This window comes from Python bivittatus, unplaced genomic scaffold (assembly GCF_059951505.1).
Source record: "Python bivittatus isolate LINGU-HERP-01145 unplaced genomic scaffold, Pbiv_v1 ctg000400_np1212, whole genome shotgun sequence".
Classification (NCBI taxonomy): Eukaryota; Metazoa; Chordata; class Lepidosauria; order Squamata; family Pythonidae; genus Python; species Python bivittatus.
Window position 1 is genome coordinate 3,825,233 of NW_028277073.1, and position 21,375 is coordinate 3,846,607.

Here is a 21,375-nt window from a genome sequence, read left to right on the forward strand (position 1 = left end):
ATATTTTGGTGGGAAAATATGCCCCTATATTTGTATTAATCTTTTCATGTCTCAGCTGAGGAACTATTTTTTCCTCCTTGCCATTGAATAGGCTATTTAGCTGGCGGTAAATGTAGACTTACTAGGTTTTGAATTTCCCTCAGCGTCGTAGATGTCATTAGCGTCTTGGGCAGTATTAAAGGAGGGCTTGTAATAATGCAAGGCTAGGATCTGTCAAGCTGAATTCACTGTGACGGTAATGGTTGGTGGGAAAGAATAACCTTCCCTGTAAAATGTGGACCAGCTGTAGGACCATTTTATGAATAGGAGTGCTGTAGCCAATTTGCATGGGTGCATTTGATGTTTCGATAAGCCAGAATTGACTTATTTAGTTAGTTAATTTACATTACATTGCCGCCCACATGACATGTGACTGAGGGTGGTGTACACAATTAAAACAACACATTTATTTTCTTTAGATAATTTATATAGTCACCCATCTTAAATAAGTGTAAAAATAAAATATCATAAACTATAATAAGACATAAAGCCAAATTCACTAGAGCCAATTCAGCAACCCCAAACAGTCAATTCGGATGGGGTTACAGGACTCCAGATCTCATATGGGGGGGAATAACTAGGTCTTCAAAGCATTAGAAGAGGCAGGCAGGATCAGGACCGTTCATCACAATCTTGAAGGGAGTGCTGTGCCATAGGGCAGGCCCAGCAAGAGAGAAACTACATGGCCTGGGTTCTACTAGATTAGTGCTTAAATGACAGGATCTGGAGCACACTAACCCTGCCAGATCTTAACCAAAAGGCAGCGATAATCAGAAATAGGCAATCCTGCAAATAACCGGGCCCTGTGCTAGGAAGGGCTTCAAAAATGATAGCCAACAGCTTGAATTGTACCCAGAAGCCCCTTGGTATCCAGTACAGGTTGCAAAGTAGCGGTGCTACGTGGGCAGACCAAGATGCACCCATAACTACCTGCATCGGACCAGCTGTAGCTTCCAGGTGGCCTTCAAGGGCAGCCCCAGGTAGAGCTCATTTCATTGCAGTAGTTCAAGAGGGAGGCAACCAAGGCACGAGTGATCATGAGTAGGGTCCCCTGATTCAGAAATGGGCACAATTGGCACACAAGATGGATTTGTACAAAGTCCCTTCAAGCCACAGCTACCACCTACTCTTAAAGCAGGAGCTGTGAGTCTAGGAGGACCCCAACCTGTGCACTGGGTCTGTCTGGCGAGTGCAACCCTATTCAGAACCCAAGATGGAAAATATCTGGATCTCATTCATTGCCATGAATAAACGCCATGCTCCTTTGCAGTGCTTGGATGCTCCTGCTTAGCTTCTTCTGTGGCTTGTGTACTGTGACATGTGACCAAGGAATTGTTGGCTTTTTCCTCTCCTAACAAACCAGAGTCAGAAGTCGTGATTTATTGTTAGGTTCCAATTTCTGTTTTGTTTGGGAGAGGCAAGTCAGGGGTCTAAGGTTTTTAGTTTGTTTGGTCATCTTTGCTGGGAGAAGGAGCCAAGAGGGAAAGATGAAGTACCTCATTCTCGATAAACTTGAATTCTGGCTTACCATGATGTCTGAATGCCAATATAACAAAATCTCACACAATCCATAAACAAAGCAGTGTCAGGCATTAATATACGATTATGACTGAATTCTGATGATTTTCCAATTCAGAGCTCTGTGTGTGTTGTACTGTAGCTTCTACCTCCTGTTGTTCTATTTTGTTATATAAGATTATAATTTCAACCATTCTTCCCGGTCAGGATTGCACATCACTAATTTGTGAAACACAGCATATCCTTGAAGAACATCTGGAGTCACTGCAAAGTGATGCGTTATAATACCACAGCTAGGCAAACTAGGAAAAAAATATGGTCAGCGGTCAAACCATAGTGTGAAAGAACATCGAGACCAAATGATTATGTATGTTGCCTTATTACAATCCCTAAAGAAAATACAAATTGGATTCGGGTAAAACTTCCTTACATCAGACTAGCAGTGTTTCTCAACCATGGCAACTTGAAGAGGTGTGGACTTCAACTCCCAGAATTCCCTAGCCAGCATGAGTTGAAGTCCACACCTCTTCAAATTGCCAAGGTTGAGAAACACTGCATCAGAGGGTCCTAACAAACGTATCTTTTTAATTTTGGAAGGGGGGTTGGATTCTCATCCTCTCTCAAAGAGGCAGATTTTTTTTCCTAGCTGATTTTATGAGCTGACATGAATCTAGCATGCACCTTAAATGCTTATGGGCTCTGCGTCTTCCAGAAATCTTGTCCACATCTTCAGGATACCTAGTTGCATCCTGACATCCAACTTTCTTGAAGTGCAAAATGTTATTGAAACAGAGAGAATGAAGTAACACAAGTAAATTTAGGATTGAACAATCAGATAACAAGAGCGTAAGAGTGACTTACATACTTTCTGTGGATCAGCAGTCTTGCTGTCTGTCCTGAATTGTATGTCAGTCCCTTCAAGTAGTTTCTTAGGTTGTGAACATTGCCCTCTCTTATCTAGTATCCTGAGTCGCATAAACAAACTGTTGTCAAATTATAATTGCAAAGTAAATTAAGTTGCAGGATTTAAGAGTAAAGTGATGTGCAGTGGACTGATTAATCTTTTTCCCTTAATTCACTATTAAGGCCAGGAATTAAATGTCATGCATTTTTCCTCAAATTTGAAAACAGCCACATGCTGTGAACATTCAGTTCTCTGTAATTTCAGATGCTTTTAAACTTGAGGTGGAATTAATGTTCATTTTATTACCTGTTAAAATCTGATAAAATATTTTGTAGGAGTTATAAAATGCAAAAATTCATGCTCAGCAATTTCTGCATAATAAAACTGAAGAAAGTCCACACAAGGCTCAACATGCTGAAAATATAGTTTATGTTGCCTCACATCCATGTGTCCAATATTAAATAGATAGGATGCCCAGTTGCATTAGATTGGCATTTCTCAACCTTGGCAACTTGAAGATGTATGGACTTCAACTCCTAGAATTCCTCAGCCAGCACACTAGCTAGGGGATTCTGGGAGTTGAAGTCCACACATCTTCAAGTTGCCAAGGTTAAGAAACTCTGCATTAGATAGTTTTAACAAATGTGTTAACAAGCTAAGACATCAATATTCTGGTTTCTCAGGTAACCTCTGAGCATTTGATCTAGCTGTTAAATTAGGGGGCTGGACAGGAAAAAAACACAAAAGGAAAAAATCTGTAGAGGTCAAATCTACAAGAATAGGAGAAGATGGTTTTACCGTAAGTGGCATGTGGGAAGTCCATACCCCCTGAGCCTCTTGTTTGTGCTGTGGATACTTCCAAAATTGTATTACTCAGTTTTGTTGATGTCAGATTATAGCATGGTAGGGTTTTCTGTAAAGCTTTGGTGGAAATGAAAGAAAATAGGCATGTTATGCCTTTGACAGATTTAACACAGCTAACAAGCATTAAATTATGTTTCCTCCCCATACGGATGGGAAGAAACCTCCATTGCATTCCCTTGAACAACATCCTTAAAACAGTGTCATGACCTCCGTGGCCTTAGTCTCCTTTTGCCATATTCCTTGATTCTCTGAAGACCCCAAAACTAGGATAGGGGCACAATGAATCATCTCCCTCCCCTCTTACTCTTTTCATTATTGCAGAGTCTAATCCTTCCACTGTGGTCAGTCTGTGAGTCCTTTATTAAAATCAATTTGTTTGATTTATTTTTATATATGCACATGCATAATAAAATTTGGTCAAACTAAAATAATAATAAAATAAATAGCCATGTCTAAATGGCCAATTGATGGTGACAAATTTTATAGACAATAACATTAAATTTGGCTACATTCAAAGAAACTGAATCGTACTGGTCAACTAATAACAATTGTACATAAAATAATTCTGTTAGACCTAGAAATGTAGTTGATAAATGGGTTATAACATGTAACCGTTTATAGAATGAACAATGCATGGATCGTATCTTCCACCACACCTTCACGACAGGGCAAAGTCTGGAAGAAAAGTTTTTCCTAACTTTCCATTGAATACAGCTGTTGGGAATGCATTAAAACAAACTAAGGTTAATGCTATCCTAAATTTGGGAATAGTTATCTGATTTAGATAACTTGCTGGTCTAAAATAAGGAGATTGGCTGCTCAAAAATATATCTCTAGGAAGAGCCAACAAATCTAATTGCCTTTCTACATCCAACACGTTTTGTTTATACTCTCCACCAACTTTTTGTAATCCATTATCAATAATACATCCCATGAGAGGCCATAACCCTGTACATTTTGGTAAACTGATCTTCAACTGATTCAAAATTATTCACAAGAATTAGGGATCCCAGGCCCACAGGGAAGAACATTAACCAGTGTAGAAATATACACAGCCCTATGCTGGTCTCTACTCTAATCACAGTTGCCTCACAGTGAAGGAATATGCTGGGGATGCTTCATGCTACTTGAAAAATAAACCTTAAAAATTTAGCTAGTATTCTCGAGAGAGGGACACAAGAACTATATGGCCCTAGATGCCCCTCAAATAAAAGCTCTATGTAAACTTGTGCTGAGAAAACTTTAAGGGCAGCTGATATAAATAGTGCCTCTCGGGAATAATGGAAAGATCACTGGGCTATAGCTGATTTTTGAGCACTTTGAACAATGTAATCTTGATGGGCCCTATGCTTACCAGAGGAGTGAAATACTGTCCCCCAATATTTAGGATTTTAACTTGCTCTCTTGGCTGTCCTTTGAACTGCCAAGCAAACAGCAGGATCTTAGTTTTGGAATAATTCATCTCCAGTGCTTCATCTTAACAGCATTCAGCCAACATGTGCAGAGCTCTTTTTAAACCCATTGATGTATTATCTGCATACAAAAGTATCACAGTGTGTTTATCAGCTAGTATGGAGGGTGGTAAGCGAAGCCGTTTAATCTAGTCACTACAGAATTAACATACAAATTAAATAAGAAAAGTAACAGGATGCAGGTCCACCTAAATCCTCTGGGGATAGGAATTTCTCTGGTGCAATGTCCCTCCATAGCACAACAAACTTTTAATCTAGAATTTTCATACAGTTCGCTCATGAACAAGCACATGCGTCAATCTACAGTGGATTTTTAAAGTTTGCACCACATCCTGGATCTAGAGATATAATCAAATGCAAACCTAAAATCAGTGGAGGTGGCATGTAGTGTGGATCCATCTTTAGCAGCTGTATTTTTCCACTAAATGCTATAAAATAGAGTGTCGTCTATGATCAAATACCCAAAGGATTGTTGATAAATAGGAATTAGAGGTGCTGCTGTCAGGTAGAGCTGTTGTTCGCTTGGGAATAGTGGGAATCACTGCTTTTTGCAGTTGTATTTTAAGGATGTAGTGGAGATTAAATTCTGTTCTGCTCTGTTATAAATCAAATTGAGTTGATCTTGCTATTTTTTATTTTAAAAATCTTGTAGAATTTTTGTTTAGTTGTAAAGCACTTGCTTTGATCTCCTGGTAAGGCTGTTCCATGGTTTACTTACTTGTCCATGTTGTCAATAACATTGATTGGGAAGATTAGTGTTTGTGGAAAAAGAATACTATAAGTGAAAACAAAATGACAACCGAAACTTAACTGAGCATTATTCTATGTAGATAATCTACTTGGAGGATGAAGTTGGATAATGTTAAAAGACGTGGTTGCCCATTTTTAATTCCATAATGTCAACTGCTACAGTTATTTTAAAACTTCTGGACTGTCTTTTTATTTGCCCTTTTTTTTATTATTGCTTACATTTTGTCTTGTAAAGTGTTAAAGTGGCTTTACCTCAAAAGGACATATTCAGATATTACAGGTATATGGGGTTCCAGCAGAAGAAAAAATTTGCAGCTCAGGGTTGAACTGTGAGTTCTCGGTGGTCTCTGAACTTGGTTGTTCGCTTGCAGGCGTTTCATCACGCAACTAGGTAACCTCATCAGTGCACATCAGTTGCTCAGAGAGCACCAAGCACGCAGTAGATGAAGTTGCAGGTAAAGAAGATTAGGGGCTCTGTCTTCCCTGATAACCCTGGCACATTGTAGACCAGGGTACAAGTAGAGGGGGTCATTCCCATCCATCCTCAGCTGTCCTGTTTCTGGAGAATACAACTGAGGGCTGTCCATTTGGAGGCCTGGATGAACGTTTTAGAGATTTCCATGCAAAAACTAGTCTGAGCACATTTGCGCATCATTCTCAGCTGTGCTGTTGTTTGGCTTATGTTGTCTGTATCCAACCAGAGTCTGATCATAGTCAAGAGTAGTTTAAGCATAGTCTGAGACCAAACTTTAGTTTGGATTAAAAAATGTAGACTCTCAATTTGAGTTCAACTCCTGTTGACCACATGGGTGTGCCCATGTAGTTTTCTCAGCAGTGTTATGGAAGAGCTTGCCACTGCCTTCTTCTGGGATGGTGTTTTGATTTTCCTTCTAGCCTACAGCTCTGGGATTTCTTGGTGATCTCCTTTTCAAGTACTCACCAAATCTGATCCTGCTGGAATATTTCAGCTGCAGAGGAAGGGGGTGGTGGTTAACTTGGTCAGCTGTGGAACAGCTGGGAAGTTAGTCCATGCTTTGGTTAATGAAGAGCTAAGCTTGGTGTATGGAGCTAATGTGGCTTCTGTGCCATCACATTGAAACCTTCCAGAGGTGATGTGGGTGAGGTAAGGAGCTAAGTGGCTCCCTTTTCCTATCATGCTTGTTGGATCTCTCCAAGATCTCTGAGGGATAAAAGGGAAGACTCTAGAAGCTGTCTAGAAAAGAAATCAACTAAGAAATATTAATAGTAAAGCAGAGAAAGTTTACCTCCAAAGACCAAAAACAAACCATTGATGGAGTCTATAAACTATTCCCAACTACATGTATTATCTGACCCTATTTGATTTTGATTATTTAGCAAATGTCTGCCCAAGTCACTAGAAAAGAATGGGGGTTTTTAAGATAGGAAGCAATTAAAGCAAGGAGCAAAAGAGACTCCAACAGGATCCAGTTCAAGAAGAGGAAGAATTTTAGCATTTCGGTCCATCTTTTTCCAGGTTTCTTTGATTTCTCTTGATCTCTTTGTACAGTGGCTTTTCTGCTTCACCTTTTCTTCAAACATTATTTCTGTCCTTTTGATAAACTACCTTCTATTCTTTTAACTTCTTTTTTGTTGGTTTGTTTCAAGATTCATTTCCTTGGATGTTTTGATAGCGAGAAAACAATGTGAATTTTGCAACTTGAATATATTGCTGTTAATACTGTCTCTGTTTCTTTTAATTGCATCAGGAATGCACTTTGTTCAAGTCTAATTCTGTTGGTAAAATTATTACCCATGCTCGTCCATTGAAATTAACTGAAAAGGCACATTTAGGATAAAAAATACTTGCCTCTGGGTCATGAGTGTGGGGAATGTGCCACATGTATGAAATTGTTAATATTTAATTTTCATACTGCTATGTATTTATTGAGCCAGTTTGCTATAGTAGTTAAGGCATCAGGTTAGAAACTGGGAGACTGTGAGTTCTTCGTGGCTAGAGTCTTTTTAGACTGAAGCAGTTTTTCAAAATTATAAATACATTTAAAAAAAACCTTGAAAGTCGCACTCCCACTGCAACCTGGGACAGTCTGAAACTCTGTTTTTGTGTGGCAAGGTTTTGACTGTCTTTGGCTGCGTTAATCTGCACATTAGTTGATACTTTACACTCAAGTGAACAGTGTGTGTCAAAACCTCAAGGCTTCCAATGTCATTTATCAAATTAGATTAACCATGCAGTCCTATACATTTACTCGAAAATAAGCGTCATTGTCTTCAGTGTGGCTTTTTACCAGGCAAGTTTCTCTAGGATTTTTTTTTTTCCAAGCTAAGAGCAGATTCAAGGGTGAGAATTGGAGTCATCTAGTATTACCCTCTATCCTTCTCCCGTACTCCCAAATCTTCCAGTCTTCTGAATAGGCTCCACATGCATTTGAAGGCTTTGGGAAAAATCATCCTGGTTTTGTTCACAGTCAGAAGAAATTCCATCAATAGTATTGATTTTCCCCCTAAGCTGTAATCCTTTACATGGCTGAAAACAAATTCCACTAAAGAAAGGCTTGATGTTTAAGTAAGTACAGGTATGCATAAGATTGGGTTACATAAATTTTCAACGTTGCCTTACCAAAAATAAATAAATAAATAAATGCTGCATTGTACCTTTTTTTTTTTTTTTTTAACACAAAGCCCATTGCTTTTTGGGGGGTGGGGGGGGCGGAAATCCTAAAGCAGCCAAGCAATTTACAACATTTCAGGTTGTGAACTGACTCTGCCTTGTTTTCCCAGTTTGATCAGAGATATTTCAGTGGCTTGTTTTGGTGCTTTTAATGTTTTTTCATTGCAGATCAAATTTCTCTTGCCTTCAAGTTAGTCTGGATGCCAACACTGATGCCAGATCAGTTATGGTGGTGTTCATTAACTCGTTCTTGTATGGTTAGATGAAATTAGTTTAAGTTTGTGATAGCTGAAAAGGTAGACTGGTTTTTGGGAATGGGAATGTATTATACATTCCCTTGTTAGTCTTCTTGATACTGGCCCAACTTGGCTTACAATTTTTAGCCAGGAGGTTACTACAGATTTCTTAGTTAATATATTTTTTCAAAGTGATGAGAAGATGTCTCTTTTTTTTTTTTTTCAAAGGAGGCAATTATTAGACTGCTTCTTAGAGTTAGGGAAATTAGGTGCCACTCTTCGCCTGTGAAGTTTGGGTAAGATGGTTGAGAGAATGGCGGAGACCTGGAAAAAAAACAGATTACCTTTACTAATCTGAGGCTAGTTTTAGAGTGAGCGACAATATTAAGACTGCTTTGACTGGACTGATGGATCAACAAAGCAAATAAGTTGATTCTTGAAGTTCAGCAGTTTTTGATGCCAGCAACTGTAGATTCTTTGTGGATCACCAGAGAGATTTGGGAATAGGAGGTGCTGTTTTGAAATTTAAGGTAGACTTCAGATGATGTCACTTGGAGAGAGTTGTTCTTCGAAAGTATGTCCCTAAAGGCTCTGTTCTGTCTCCAGTAGCTTTCAGTGCTTACGTAAAATCAGCTGGGGAGATCATCAAGAGATTTGAAGCTGGGCAATGATACAACTTAACCTTACTTAAGTCTGGGGCTCTCTTGAATGTTTGCCTGCAGGATAATTTTGTAAATTGAGGTTGAATTTAGATAAGATGGAAGAGGTCTTCTTTGTGAGGAATCACAATTTCAGTGAGGTTGTAAATCTCTAAGTTCTGGTGGGGTTATACTTTCCAAGAATAAGGAGATACGCAGTTTCAGTATGTTTTTGGATCTGAATCTCTTTTGGGTTTCTCAAATTTAGGCAATGGGCAGGAGTGCCTTTCATCAATTTTTGTTGATAAGTCAACTGTTTCCCTTTCTGGAAAATGACCTTAAAACTACAGTGCACGTGTTGATAACCTCCAGGTTTGAATATTGTAAAGTGCTTTATGCGGGGCTGCCTTCATGTTTCGTCTCACAGAGAGGTGAGCACTGTTCAGATCTACCATGGGGAAGAGTGTTTTAGGCGTCCTCTCTGTATCCATCAAGTGCTCTTTTAAGGAACTGCACCTTTTCAGGAACCAGTACCAATACTTACCAGGGCTGTGGGTTTGAGTTAAGGAGGCAGTGCCAGGATGGAACAAGCTGGACCAAAACATCCTTGCCAGTGCTGCACACTTCTGGTATGGAAACTTTAATTAATGTAGAACTTAGCATCTAAGATGGTCTTTGCGAGAATTTAAAAGGAATCACATCACAGATGGGCTCAAAGTATCAAGGTGACTACCAGTTTATTTCCTGATAATTATAACTTGACTCAGTTATTTTTGCCTTATGTTCCTTGGGTCCAGGACTTCAACTCCCAGAATTCCCCAGTCAGCTTACTGAGGCATACAATTATCTGGAAACAAACTGCAGTCATACTGGCTGGGGAAGTTCAATTCTGGGAGTTGAAATCCACACCTGTTAAAGTCACCCAGGTTAGGAATCCACTGATGGATGCACTCACAAAATGGCTGCCATGGTAGGCAAGGCTATTTGCCCCACTCTTTTTTTACAGGGAGGCAAACTAGCTCTCCACTATGGGATCTAAAAGGATTCCTGCCAATAAATGTCCGTATTTAATTCAGGTGAGATAGCGTCTAGTGGGCACCAGTGAGCTGTCTGGAGCACTTTCCTCAAACACATATGCAACATGCATTGAGATAATTTGAGGAGCCTTCTCTGTAGCCTTCCTGGGTCCTTGGAATGTACTCCCTTCTATTGACTCTTTATTGGTTTTTGAAAATGTTAAAAAAAACCCACATTTTTTAAAGAGGCTTTTAATATGTCTGTGTTTAACTACAGTTTTTAGTTTTTTATTGTAAACTGTTAAGTCACTTTGGTAATTGGTGTCTAATGAGCCTAATAATCAGTGTGTGTGTATGAATGTGTGACATGGGTATATTTATTTGCAGCAAAATGTACTTCAGCACTTGTTTCATGTTTCCATGTACATGCTTCTTGCCAACATGGAAATGCTTTTGGTTTAGGAAGAACATAATTTATGAAGTGGCTTTTGCTTTATGAAAATATTCAAGTAATTCACCAGATGTAACAACTCCCAGGCCTTATGCAGACTGGATTTAAAATGTCTCGTAGTCCTCTCTCCCCAGAATAAAATAATCTTGCAACATGTAGTCCAGATTATGCACCCTTATTCTTTCTGAATAAATATCACTCTTTGATTCTTTGTTTGTAACTACTGCTGTGAACGAAAATTTTTCTTTTGAAGCAGTATCAGCTATCTTTTTTTTTGGCACTTTCAACCTGATACTATTATCATGGTCATCTACGTTAGGCTGAACACTAACAGTGCTGAAGGTTTCTCCCATGGTGGTTCTGCCCAGTGGAATGACAGCCATAATTAGCCATAGTTTTTTGGGCACCTTCAGTGTCAGCCGTTAACTAGCAGCCTTTGCAGTGATTGCGCAAATCACATTGGGGGTTTTTTGGAGGGGGGGATTGGCCATTAAAAATCCTGTAATGAAGGTCCATTGAAGTTAGCGCCACTCTACAAGCAGTTGGAAGGCTGGATCTCCTCCTACCCCAACTGGCATTTCTTTTACCTCTTGCAAGAGTACAAGAGTTGAAAAACAAGCTATGAACAGTGGAGCAACTTTGCTTCGCAGCAACTCTAGTTTCTTTATTTAGAATCCCAAAGGAGAGGTTAATCATATGTCAGCCTTCCCACTGAGGTTTGCATGATGTGTAGAGCCATTGCTCAGGTAAGATAATTTACAATAAACCAGGAATGCAAATTGTAGTCAAAGTGCTCTTGCCTTGGTCTTAAGCGACTGTTAAGGTTTGGATCTCACACTAAGCATAACCTGCCATGATTTAGAGCGGTGCTTCTCCAACTGGGGAATTCTGGTAGTCGAAGTCCACACATCTTAAAGTTGCCGTGTTTGAGAACCACTGATTTAGAGCATCCTGTGAGCTGCGTCACAGATGTGCACTTGCACTTTAGCAGACTAGTTTGTTCATGGAGAATGGACATTGGCAGATAAATCATAGGTTGGGTTTATTCATTTTTCTAGACTATAATGCGCTTTATGTATTTCTTTCTAGCTTAGTATGTTAATACGAATCCAATCACAGTGTGGCCCATGGATTATGGTTTAGTGTGCTGGATGAATGGAGCCAACTGCCGTTAATTCAATAAGCCGTGGCTCTGTATGTTGTATCCACGCAGTCCAAGACTGACATGCTTATGCTTGTCTGATAAGAATACAGTACCAGCACTTGAAAAGACCAGGTTTGTGTTCCCAGGGACCTGCAGCTATGGAAGTGTTCTTACAGAATGCATTCTTGAAATTATTTATTTATTATGAATGCTTCTATGCCACTTCAGATAATAGGGCTGTAAACACTTATGCAGTTTCCCCAAAACATTCAGCCAACCAGTAACCACGTGGGATTAGTCTGGATCGCCCAACACCTTAGGCTAAAATATAAATAACTAATTTGTGATTCAGTGTGTATGAATGCACCTTCTGACCTTGTGTGCTGAGGAGATTATTAGTAACATGCAATTGCAATGGATTGTAAAGGGCAGCCTTATTTGAAGGCGACCACATTGGGAAAAGGTGACCTAGTGCAAGTGACATTTTGTTTAAACCACAAAGTCTTTGGAAGTTAATTGAACTGATGGCAGTTCGGTGTTAAGTCCTTATTCCAAGACTCGCTTTTAGAGGAGTCATTCCTTGGCAGAGTTTGTCATAGGCTGAGAATTGTTGCAAATCATTTGTACAGTGTATCCTTTTAAAACCACAGCGTAGCAACTAGACAACACAGAGGTGTCTCTGGAGCTCTTCCTGAGCCTGCCTAAGTCACCGACCCGGTCTTGGGTGAGTTTCCGAGGCTGGCTTCGTGACCACGGATGGAGCCACGAAGTAGCCACAGCGACAGTTTAGCCTCGCCTCTTGCGCCAGCCCCGGCGGCGTGTTTCGTCTCCTCTCGGGGGGAGCCCAGAAAAGCGAGTCCCTTCATCAACCGGTATCCAGGTAGCTGCAGGTGAACGCGTCCCGGGAACCCAGCCAAGGGCCGGGGCGGTGGGAACCTGTTGAGCCCGCCAGATGCGGCCGCTTCCCCCGCCTGCTCTCCCGGGGCGCCGCGCTCTCCCTCAACCTCGAGGCGCGGCCCCGGAGGGAGCGCGTGCTGCCGCCCGGCCGCGAGCGGCCCCGATGGATGCTGTCCTCGCCTCACCCGCTCCGGAAAATGACGGCGGCGTAGCCCTCGCCTTATAAAGTCAAAATGCACCCGGTCGCCCGGGGGAGGGGGGCGAACGCGCGGCTTCCAGGGGGCGATCGGAGCCTCTCGCAGGAGCATCGCCTCGGGCGCCCTCAGCCTCGCGCCAGGCATCCGGGCGCAACCAAAGCCGGGGCTCGCTCCGGTCCCCCGCAACGCCTTTTATTTAAAAAAAGAGAGAGAAGCAGCAACAACGCTTCGCTTCCGCCTCGGAGCCCCGTCTGCTTTCACCGCCCCCCCGCCTTGATTTCCCTCCGGTCGGATCCGCGGGCGCGGGGAGTCCATGTCGCAGCTTGCGCCCGCCCTGCTGTCCTCCTGGCTGCGCGCAAAGCCCAGATAGGAGACCCTTTGTTTGGGAAGCCGAGCGAGCGCTGTGGACAACGGCTTGCCTCGCTTTGTCATTGGCTCGGCCTTTTCTGGAGGTCCTCTCCCCACCCCCACCCCCACCCCCTCTTTCCTCGCGTGTGTGTGTGTGCGTGTAATAATATTCGCGAGGCATGCCTAGCACGTCCCTAGCGTTGGCAGGCAGGTTTTCCTGCGCTCTCCAAGCGGCCGCCGCCGCCGCTGTGGCTGTTAAGCACCATGAGCATAATTCTGCCAAGGCGCGCTGAAGGAGTGCACTCTCCGCACAGGGCTTTTCTGCAGAAGGAAGCAAGATGGCTACCCTGTGGCTTTCGCTGTGAAGAATGCCGAGCCTTCCTAATCCCGACTTTGAGCGGGGGGAAAGGTTATTTATTTATTTTTTCCCACCTCTTTCCTGGTTAACCCTCTTTTCCCCGTGGCGGTGGCGGTGGCGGCGGTGCGGCTGACTTCCTCGGTCCCCGTTAAGTTGCCGGCGAAGCCCCGCGAAGGGTTGTGCCTGTAAAGTCTTCCGAGATTCCCAGAAGGGGGAAACTGGTTTTGAAAACAATGCGTTGACTGGCTTGTTCACCCAGGTTTATTTTGCCATTTGATGTCTTTCTTTAGGTGCTAACTGAAAACAAAAGGCCTCAGAGAAGAAAGCGAAGAGTTCCAAAGGTAAAAAACCATCGCTTGCTTTATTAATCACATTTTTAGAGGAACGGGTCTCGCTTTGAAGACCAAATGGGAAGGCTAAGGGGGCATGACTTCCCAGATGTTGGCATTTTTAGCTAAATGTAAAAGCTCACAACATTTCTCTGTTTCCGTGTGATATACGGTGCCCTGATGTCACGCTGAATGGACAAAGCTGCCTGTTAAAAATCGAGCTGTTCTTGATATTCCTTCTTGTTCCATAAAGGCTGCGATTGTAAAGACGATTACGATGGAGTAAGCCCTACTGAACTCATTGAGAATGACTGCTGAGTAAATATGCTCAGGGGCAGCCCTGGAAATGATGCTTCAGTCCTCGAAAAATGAACTTCTTTTCAGGCTGCGCCTCTCTTAAGTCTTAACTCTGTGCTGTCAGTTACTGAATGTTAAAAAAATTGTGCTTATGTTCATTTTTCCCAATAAAACCAATCACCTCTTACATAAAGTGGACATGTTTCAGACAATTATGGTCTGAAACTGGTAAGTAATTTTAAAATGCATGTTCTTCGGTAAATGAGTGCCGAACTGAAAATATTTAAATATTGTGGAGTCACAGAATTAGCAAGGGGAAAAACCCCAGGACATGTTCCATGCTCTTTGCGTAATTGACCTCTACAAATGGCTACCTTGTTCTCTTCAATGATTCAGGGAATTCCTGCACACGTGCTGAGGAAATCCCTGTTTACGATGGGGAATCCCCACCCCATAATAGAGAATTTGGGCCCCTCCCATGCTGCATGTTATTCAAGCCTTCCAGAATTCTAACTCTTGGTCAGGGTGTTTCGTGTAGCGATTCGACCGTGAAAATATACTGCGCACAGTTGTTGGTACATTTTTATTGGGGTGTTTGCCTGGGTCTCTGGCATCATGGTATGGATTGCTTTGGAAGCTTGCATTAAATTTAAGCCTTTAATCCTAATGACCATTAAAGTAGTTGTTTTGTGGTGAGAATATTTTGTTAAAGTGTTGGAATATTAATGTGTATTTTGCTGCCCTTGCCACTTGCAATTCATTGTTTAAAAATTGTGCAAATAATTCGTTAGGCAAAATAGTAGCCTGTAAAGATTTACTCATAAAAATAAAGTAGATGTTCTTAAAAAATTTAAGATAATGCCTTTGCATTCACTAAAATCGGCCAGGTATAGCTGCAATTTGTGCAGACCTATTTAGGCATAACATCTAATAAATGCACTGGGACTTATAAGTAAATATGTATTAGCCTACATTGTTAAGTACTGAAATTTTCAGGATTAACGTTTCAGTGAAAATTAGTGAATACTGTTGTGTGTTTGTAATGTATCTCGTAACTCTTATTACTGCTGTACTCATACTGCATTCTCTTCCAAGTTTGATTATTTATATGTTCTTGTAGATCTGGGATTTTTGATTGACTGTTTAATGAACCAAAAGATATAATCTTTGTAACTCTGTGTTTTCAAATTCAACTTTTACTTTAGTTGTATTTTAACTTGACAAACTGATTTAGACTTCACTCCTATTTTGGAAATCTCATTTCATCAAAATCAGTGGGATTTATTTTCAAGTAAACATATATTTAGATATTCTAATATTAACAACAAACAATAATTTAAGGAAGGAGACAATAGATCCCTTGTTCTTGTTCATGCCTTGCTTACCAAAGAAGAGCAAACTAAATAGTAATTAAATGAATAAATTACTCTGTCCTGGTGAGACCCCATTTGGAATAATGTGTCTGGTTCTGGGCACCACAGTTCAAAAAGGACAGGGAGAAGGTTGAGTGAATTCATAGGAGGGCTCCCAAGATGGTGAGATCATTGGCAATCAAGACCTGTGAGGAATTGTTAAATGACCTGGGTATATTTAGCCTGTGGAAGAGAAGATATGCAGAGCAGTCTCTGGATATCTGAAAGGTTTTCATGTAGAAGAGGAAGTAGACATTCTGTGTCTCTTGAGAGGGCAGGATCAGGACCAGTGGGTTAAAACTGCAAGGAAGTAGATTGAGGCTAGGCATTGGAGGAACTTCCTGAATGTATAAGCTTTCAGCCAGTAGAACAGGCAAAGCAGGAGGATGGACTGGATGACCCCTGAGGTCCATAAGATTGTAAGGAAAACTGACAGAGCTCATCCCTTTAGCCCCGTTGATGTGAATTCTACTACCCCAACAGTGTGCCTCTTCTTGGGTATCTGGATCAAGGTTAGTAAAATTGCAGCCCTCGCATGAAGGTGGTGGTGTTCGCCTGCTGCTGCTGCTGCTACTGTTGGTTAGGAGCAGTAATTCCAGAGTCTCATGGAGTTGGATGGCCGCCTAAACCCAATAAATAAATACAGCCCACGCCCTGTGAGAAGGGGCTCCTGCTTCTGGTTCCCACTCCTTTTGCCTTCTGTACCTGCTTGCTAATGGGGCACTGTTTCCCAGCTGTTTGCCATATTTGATCTCCAGCTGTGGGATTGATGGGCTGATGAGCCTTCCACAGTCTTTTTAGTGACTGAGGCTTTATATATGACAACCATTGTGAATAATTAAACAAAGGATCAAGAATTAATCTCTTTGGTTTCCTTGTTACATAGTAATTGCAGCTGTGACTGCATTGCTGAGTGCAGAATTAAGACTTTGCAATGACTCCACTTTGCTTGTTGACTCCACTCCATTTGGAGCAAGTGCTTGCAGCTACTGGAAAAGTGGGTACTCAGACACAGGTCATGATCTGTTCACAGCAGCTTCCCCAGCAGAAATGTCAATCTGGTGGAATGTCTTCCATTAGGTTAACATTCCCCGGAGATAAGCAGTGTGTCTGAGAATCAGGATAAGTAGGATACATGGATGAGCTCACAGTGGGTATTGTTAGGTTAGTCTTATTATGGATAGAGGCTGATAGGATGCAATTCAGTGTTCATGAATTAGCTAGGTGGAAAGAAATAATAATTGGGTAATAATTGAGTTGAACGATAACCTTAGCACAAGAGTTGTGTTCACACAATACATTCTACAATATGGCTGTAAGCTAATGTCCAGTAATCCATATTTAGCCAAGCTGGTGGAAAAGGCACTATTCATATTCCCCAGAAACTTCAGAATTTCAATCTAGATTTAGACTCAGCTTTAAATAGTTTGGTTGTATGATGGATGATCCATACTAAGAGAGAAGTAAGGGAAGTATGACCCTGTTATCATCTTGGATCTCTTAATGGTTTTTGACTCTGTTGACTACAGTATTTTTTCTAGATTCTTGAGGGAAATAGAGATGGCACTGCTTGTACTAAATCTTTTTTATCTATTTGGATAACATCAAAAAGTGACAGGGAGAAATTTGCTTGGCCCTTTGGGGACTATTCTGTGAGGGGCATTATTATTTAACATGTATAGGAAACAAATAGGAAGGATCATGCATGGGTTTGGTGCTAAGTGCCATTAGTGCTCAGATAGTACCCAAATATACTTCTAAGACATTGCTGCTAATTCTAGAAATTACTAATGCCTGTCTGTACAAGACACTGTGGTTAATTCTGGGGGCTGGACCTCAGGGTTTGGGATATGTGCCAGATCTGAACAAAGTGATACTCTTCCTTAAGAACCAGGTGTGCAACTTGGGGTTCTAGATCTGGGATTACTTCAGGGGCAAAGGAAGCTGTTTTAACAGCACTGACTGATAAGCCAGTTGCATCCTTTCCTGGAGGGAGAGATTGATTCATTGATGCATCCACTGGTAACCTCACAGTTGGATTACTGCAATGCACAACTTTTGAAAATGCTCTGGAAACTGCAGCTGGCCCAAAATATGGCAGTTTAGGTGGTGAGTGGTGCTTCCATGAGATGTCACATCCCTGAATTGTTGACATGGTTGCACTGGTTACTGGTTGTTTCCAGGACCAGTTCAAGGTACTCATTATGATGCGTGAAGGCCTCTGTAGCTTCGTTATTTTACAGGAATGTCTATATCTGTCCTAACACTTAGATCTTCAGTGGGACACCACAAGATCTGCTTAACAGCAATAGCTAAAATCTGCTTTTTTCCCCATGGTGAAAGTTGGTGCTGGAGTTGAGGCTAGCTCCCTTCTTGTTACCATTTAGGAGGGGGCTTAAAACTTTCCTTTTATAACGTTTTCAAAAGTCCGTATCAAGCGTTAAAGGCTTTTTTTTAGTTTTGCTAGTTGGGTTTTGGTAATTGTTATCGTATGTGAATATCTGTTAGCTATCTAAAGCGACTAATGCCAATGGGCAGTAAATAAAATTTAAAAAGTTCGTAAACAATTATTTATTGAAGGTTATTGAAGTAATGCTTAAGTTTTTATGATTTGGAGTATTTTTAGAGGGCGCAGTAGTTTTGGATTTGTAGATAGGGTGGATTTGATTTAAATAAAATCAGTTTACATTCTTATTTACACTGTGAGTTAAAATCAGTAATTGAGAAAGCTTAATTAAATCATGATTTATTCAGTATATCATAATTTCTAACAAAGACAGTCTTGTTGTTTGATGTAACCTGTGTACCTATTCTTATGTACTGAGATGGATAAACCTTTCTTTATAAGAAGTTGATACCATATAAAACACTTATTTAGTAAGATAGTTTCAGATTAATTTTCATTTAAAAATTGAACTATGATCTTAGCAGGAGTTTGCCTATCATACTGATAGCATAGGAATATCATTAAAATACTCCCAAATGGGGTGTCTTTTATACATTCTGCCATTATTAGGTTTCAATCAATAGAAGTTACCGTTTTAGATCATTAACATCTTCATACCCTCAGGACCATATTCTGCATCTTTGTTTGACTTTTTATTCCTCTTCCATTTATATCCATTTTCTTGCCTGAATGAACTCTTTCACCTCAAATTCTCTGTTCATTAATCTTAATGAGAGCTCAGTTACCGCATTTGTTAACCTATCTCTTACCTCCATGTTAACAAGAAGCAAGTAGTTCATGACATTATACTTGTGATTTAAAATTATTTGCTCTCTCTGTAAGGCTTTTAATTTAGTAATTTTAGTATACTTTCCAAGAAGGTAGCTATGTTGATCGGTTGCAGGAACAGCAAGAAGTATCTAGTGAAGTGAGCTGCAGTCTACAAAAGTTTATGCTATAATGGTAAGAGCTGAAGCTGTCAGAACAGGTGCTAACATTAGACAGAACCTCTGGGCAGATATTAACTTTCAAGGCAGTGAAAAGAATGGCTAAAATCCATTGTTTTGGAAAAGATAAGAGAAAAAATCTCTAGGATTTGAACCATAGGTTGGTCAGTAGGTCTCGGTCTCTCTCTCTCTCCCCCCCTCCCCCCCACTTCACGTACAAACACACACGCACTGAGACACGTGCACACATGGCTTGATTCCTACTCACTGATGATCTTTATGTCTTTGACTTCTTTCATGTCAGCCATGAAGTGTCCTTGAAGTCTCCAGCCAGCTGCTGGGTGTTTGATTGGGTTTTTGGACTGAGGACTTCATTACTGTGACTGTGTGAAGTCTTACAGCCTGTTGGTACTTACAATATATAAGAGGAAAGCTGTGCTCTGACTCCAAGAGTAGATGACCAGCAGATCCCCTTGCAACCTCATTGTCTGTGCATTAAGTCACCAGTGCCTTGCTTCAGTAGTAGAACTCAGTGGTGAGCCAAATGGACCAGTTAACACAGATGATAAACCTGTGTTTGTCCAGCAGTTGGGACAGACTCTGCCACAACCAGTAGCTCCTGTACTATCATGGTACAAGATGTAGCAGTGGTTGCTGCTACATCAGCAGCTGTTCTGTGTGAAGCACTCGCCTCCCTCTTGGGCAAATGTGATGGGAATCTGCGCATGTTCTACTTCCCTTGCTCAGTGTGAATTACATATCTCCTAAGACCAGAGAGATTTCCCACTGAACAGGATTTATTAGCCTAATGGCAGAGAGAGCTGCAAAATGAGGAACCCTTCTTCTGATTTAGAATGGTCCAGATTTAGACAGCTACATCCATTTTTGATACTCGTGAGAGCTAGCTTCAACCGTCCCATCCAACTTTAACAATCCCTTCATCTGACTGATTTCTGACAGGGAGGGCTGGAGGATCTAGGCTCAGAGGAGACGTGCCTGAGACCAGACCAGAGCAGGCAGTTTCAGCAACAGTGTGCAGCTGTCAGCCATCCCCCCTCTTGAAAAAATGACTTGCTCCCTGTACAATAAAGTACGTAGGCGGGGAAACAATGTAAGATTTGAACTATGTGCCTGACTGACTCTGACTCTGACTCTGACTCTGACTCTCTGATATTCTCTCTCTCTGATATTCTCATTCTCATTCTCATTCTCATTCCCTCCCTCCCTCCCTCCCTCCCTCCCTCTCTCTCTCATTATAGTTGGGAGTTGTTGGTTTTCCACTCTAATTACAGTCTTTCTGATATCTGCTAAAACTAGCTTATCAAAAAGCTGTGCCCTTCACTCTCTGCCTACTAACCTTTGAGTTGGAGTAATGATCTGGGTGAAACTGAATATTAAGTGCTCCATGCAAAAGTATCCTTATTTCAAATGCTAGTACAGCTTGTGGAAGGGGCTTCACTGGGGCTGTCCGGTGACACATGGGACAGATTAATTTGACGGGTCCCCTTGTCTTCTTTTTGCCCATTTCCTGGGAGTGAACAGCATCACAACCACTGGCTCTATGTTCTTCCTCCTGTGAGAGAAGAAGTCTTCCAACTGCCACGGCAGCCAGTTGTGACTGTTGTGGCCTTATATTGAAGTTGATTTCAAAGCCTATGTTTCTTCTTCTTGCTAGACTTGTCACTGTGCCAGGCCTTTCACTAAGAAACTGGCTGGTCTGTTGCATCCCCACAGGGGCCTTGGGACAGTTTCATTGGACTTTAGTATGTGTTAAGGCCCTACATCAGTGTTGTCCAAACTTGGCCACTTTAAGATGAGTGGAATTCAACTCCCAGAATTCCCCAGCCAGCCATGAATTCCACTCATCTTAAAGTGGCCAAGTTTGGACAACACTGCCCTACGTGCTGTTCTGGTGGTAGTTGGTTTTCTTTCTGAGATGATTCTCCCCCCCCCCCAATTGCTTCTGGACAGGTGTTTACTAGCTTTCTTCCAGCTCTCTCCCTTCTGCATGGCCATCTAACAAACTGGATATAAAGTGTATTGGACTGATCCCAGCCCTGTAGCCTTTTATCTTTAGCTTCCAGCTGCTCTGAAAATATATTCAGTTTTCTATAACTTGCTTCTTGAATACCATTGCCCTCATACCACCCCATCATAGTGAAAGGCTGGAAGAATTGAAGGAAGAATGTATTTTTAACTTCTAGTGCAGGAGGAAAAGACTGGAATATTTGATTTGTTGGAAGACACAGATTGTGGGAAGTACCTCATGGCAGAGATGCCCCCATGCCCCTTTCAGGGGTCCATTTGCAATACTTCAGAAGCCTATAATCCCTGGCCACCACTATAACCTATTGGCCCAGCTAGGTGGCAATACCTAGCCAACCTTGGCTGATCTAGAAAGCGAAGCAAACTTGCATTTCATTAATACTTGGACAGGACTCAAGGAAATCCCAGGAATGTAA

At 41.4% G+C, this 21,375-nt stretch overlaps 1 protein-coding gene across 1 annotated transcript in view; it reads left to right on the forward strand.

The window, feature by feature from the left end:
• Positions 1 to 21,375, forward strand: part of TET1 (tet methylcytosine dioxygenase 1) — an 84,743-nt gene that overhangs the window by 10,140 nt on the left and 53,228 nt on the right. Inside the window, exon 3 of the mRNA XM_088144319.1 lies at positions 13,773 to 13,823. Coding sequence (XP_088000445.1) covers positions 13,773 to 13,823 — 51 coding nt within the window. The remainder of the gene's footprint in view (positions 1 to 13,772; positions 13,824 to 21,375) is intronic.